The sequence below is a fragment of the Gopherus flavomarginatus genome, chromosome 18 (genome assembly GCF_025201925.1).
Source record: "Gopherus flavomarginatus isolate rGopFla2 chromosome 18, rGopFla2.mat.asm, whole genome shotgun sequence".
Lineage (NCBI taxonomy): Eukaryota > Metazoa > Chordata > Testudines > Testudinidae > Gopherus > Gopherus flavomarginatus.
This window is the reverse complement of record NC_066634.1, coordinates 2,553,677-2,555,409: the sequence shown is the minus strand read 5'-3', so window position 1 is coordinate 2,555,409 and position 1,733 is coordinate 2,553,677. Positions and strand designations below refer to the sequence as shown.

The window sequence follows — 1,733 nt, the reverse complement described above, 5'->3', positions numbered from 1 at the left end:
CCGGGTCCCTCTAGTTCATCTCCCTGCCCCAGGCATCGCTCCCCCACCAGCTCAGTAGCTCCTGCAGATTTAAATCACTGCCTCCTCTTTCCAAAGGGAACTCTGCGAACCCCGCTTTCCTCACCAACGCCTTTCACCTGATAACGTCCCTAAAGATATGTTTGGATGTTGGCTTATTCTTTGCTTCGTAGCCTAAATTGTTACGTGATGTTATGTGCGGCTGTTCCCCAGCTGCCCCAACCCAGAGGTGGCTGCATCTCTCTGCCAGACCAGCCCTCCCCAAACACCAAATCCTTGACACTAGAAGAGGGCAGTGCCAGCCCCACCCTGGGCCGAGTGCATTGGCAGAGGGGCAGGCTCTCACCCACGCTCTCTCTCCACAGATCTGTGCCCCCGCCCATGGCCAGGCCAAACCAGACAGGAGTGACCGACTTCCTCCTTGTGGGCTTCCCCTCCCGCCGAGACCTAAGTCTGCTCCTCTTCTCACTCGCGCTGCCCGTCTCCCTGCTGGGCCTGGTGGGGAACCTGGGCCTGGCAGTTCTGATCCGGGCCGAGCGCTCCCTCCACACCCCCATGTACTACTTCCTCAGCCACTTGGCGCTGCTGGACCTCTGCTCCTGCTGTGCCGTGGGCCCCATCATGCTGTGGGGCCTGCTGGTCGGCCGGGTTGCCCTCCCCGGCCCAGCCTGCGCCCTCCAGATGTTCCTCTTCGCTGCTGCCACGGACGCCGAGTGTTGCCTGCTGGCTGTCATGGCCTATGACCGCTACGCCGCCATCTGCCACCCACTGCACTACCAGGCTGCTGTGCCACCCCGCCTCTGCTGCGGGCTGGTGCTGGGCTCCTATGCAGCAGGGGCGGCCAGCGGGGCTGTGCACTCCAGCCTGGCCTTCCGCCTCCCCTTCTGCTGCAGCCGTACCGTCAACAGCTTCTTCTGTGACATCCCACCCGTGCTGGCGTTGGCCTGCGCTGACATCAGCCTCAACCAGGCCCTGCTGCTGGCCATCTGCGGAGCCATCCAGAGCGTCACCCTGCTGGCCATCCTGGCCTCATACGGGTTCATCCTCAGGGCTGTGGGGCGGGCAGGTTTGCGCCGGGCTACCTCCACCTGCGGCTCCCATCTGGCAGCTGTAGCTGTGCTCTACGGGACCCTCATCTTCATGTACCTGCGGCCCGAAGACACCTACGCTCCCCAGGCCGACAAGATGGCTGCTGTCTTGTATACCGTGATCATCCCCACTCTCAACCCTGCCATCTACAGCCTGCGCAACGCCGACGTCAAGGGGGCCCTGGCCAGGCGGCTTCTGGGCAGGCGCCGCATCTGGGGAGGCTGAGGAACAGGGGCGGCCCCAGGCACCAGCACGCCAAGCACGTGCTTGCGGTGGCAAGCCATGGGGGGTGCTCTGCCGGTCCCCGCGAGGGCAGCAGGCAGGTTACCTTCAGTGGCATGCCTGCGGAGGGTCCACTGGTGCCGCGGCTTCGGCGGACGTCCCGCAGGCTGCTGCCGAATTCACGGGACTGGGGACCTCCAGCGGGCAAGTCGCCAAAGGCAGTCTTCCTGCCGTGTGGGGCAGCAAAATGGCTAGAGCCGCCCCTGCTGAGGAAGGGGCCAGAGGAGGGGTGGCAAAGGGAAGTGGAGATGGGGCAAGGTGGCTGCTTAAGTTCTGCCACGGCATTGGTGTAGTGTTTCAGTGCCGACGCAACCTACTCTGATGGGTGAGCGAGGCGGTCACCA

At 64.0% G+C, this 1,733-nt stretch overlaps 1 protein-coding gene across 1 annotated transcript; it reads left to right on the top strand.

Moving 5' to 3' along the window:
- Positions 1-399: 399 nt before the first annotated feature.
- Positions 400-1,332, top strand: LOC127036439 (olfactory receptor 5C1-like). The gene has a single exon (XM_050927374.1). It carries the CDS (start codon positions 400-402, stop codon positions 1,330-1,332), a length of 933 nt encoding a protein of 310 aa, XP_050783331.1.
- Positions 1,333-1,733: the final 401 nt, after the last annotated feature.

What these genes read in the sequence shown, in the direction of transcription:
- LOC127036439 (XM_050927374.1), top strand. Translation starts at nt 400, where the DNA reads ATGGCCAGGCCAAACCAGACAGGAGTGACCGACTTCCTCCTTGTGGGC.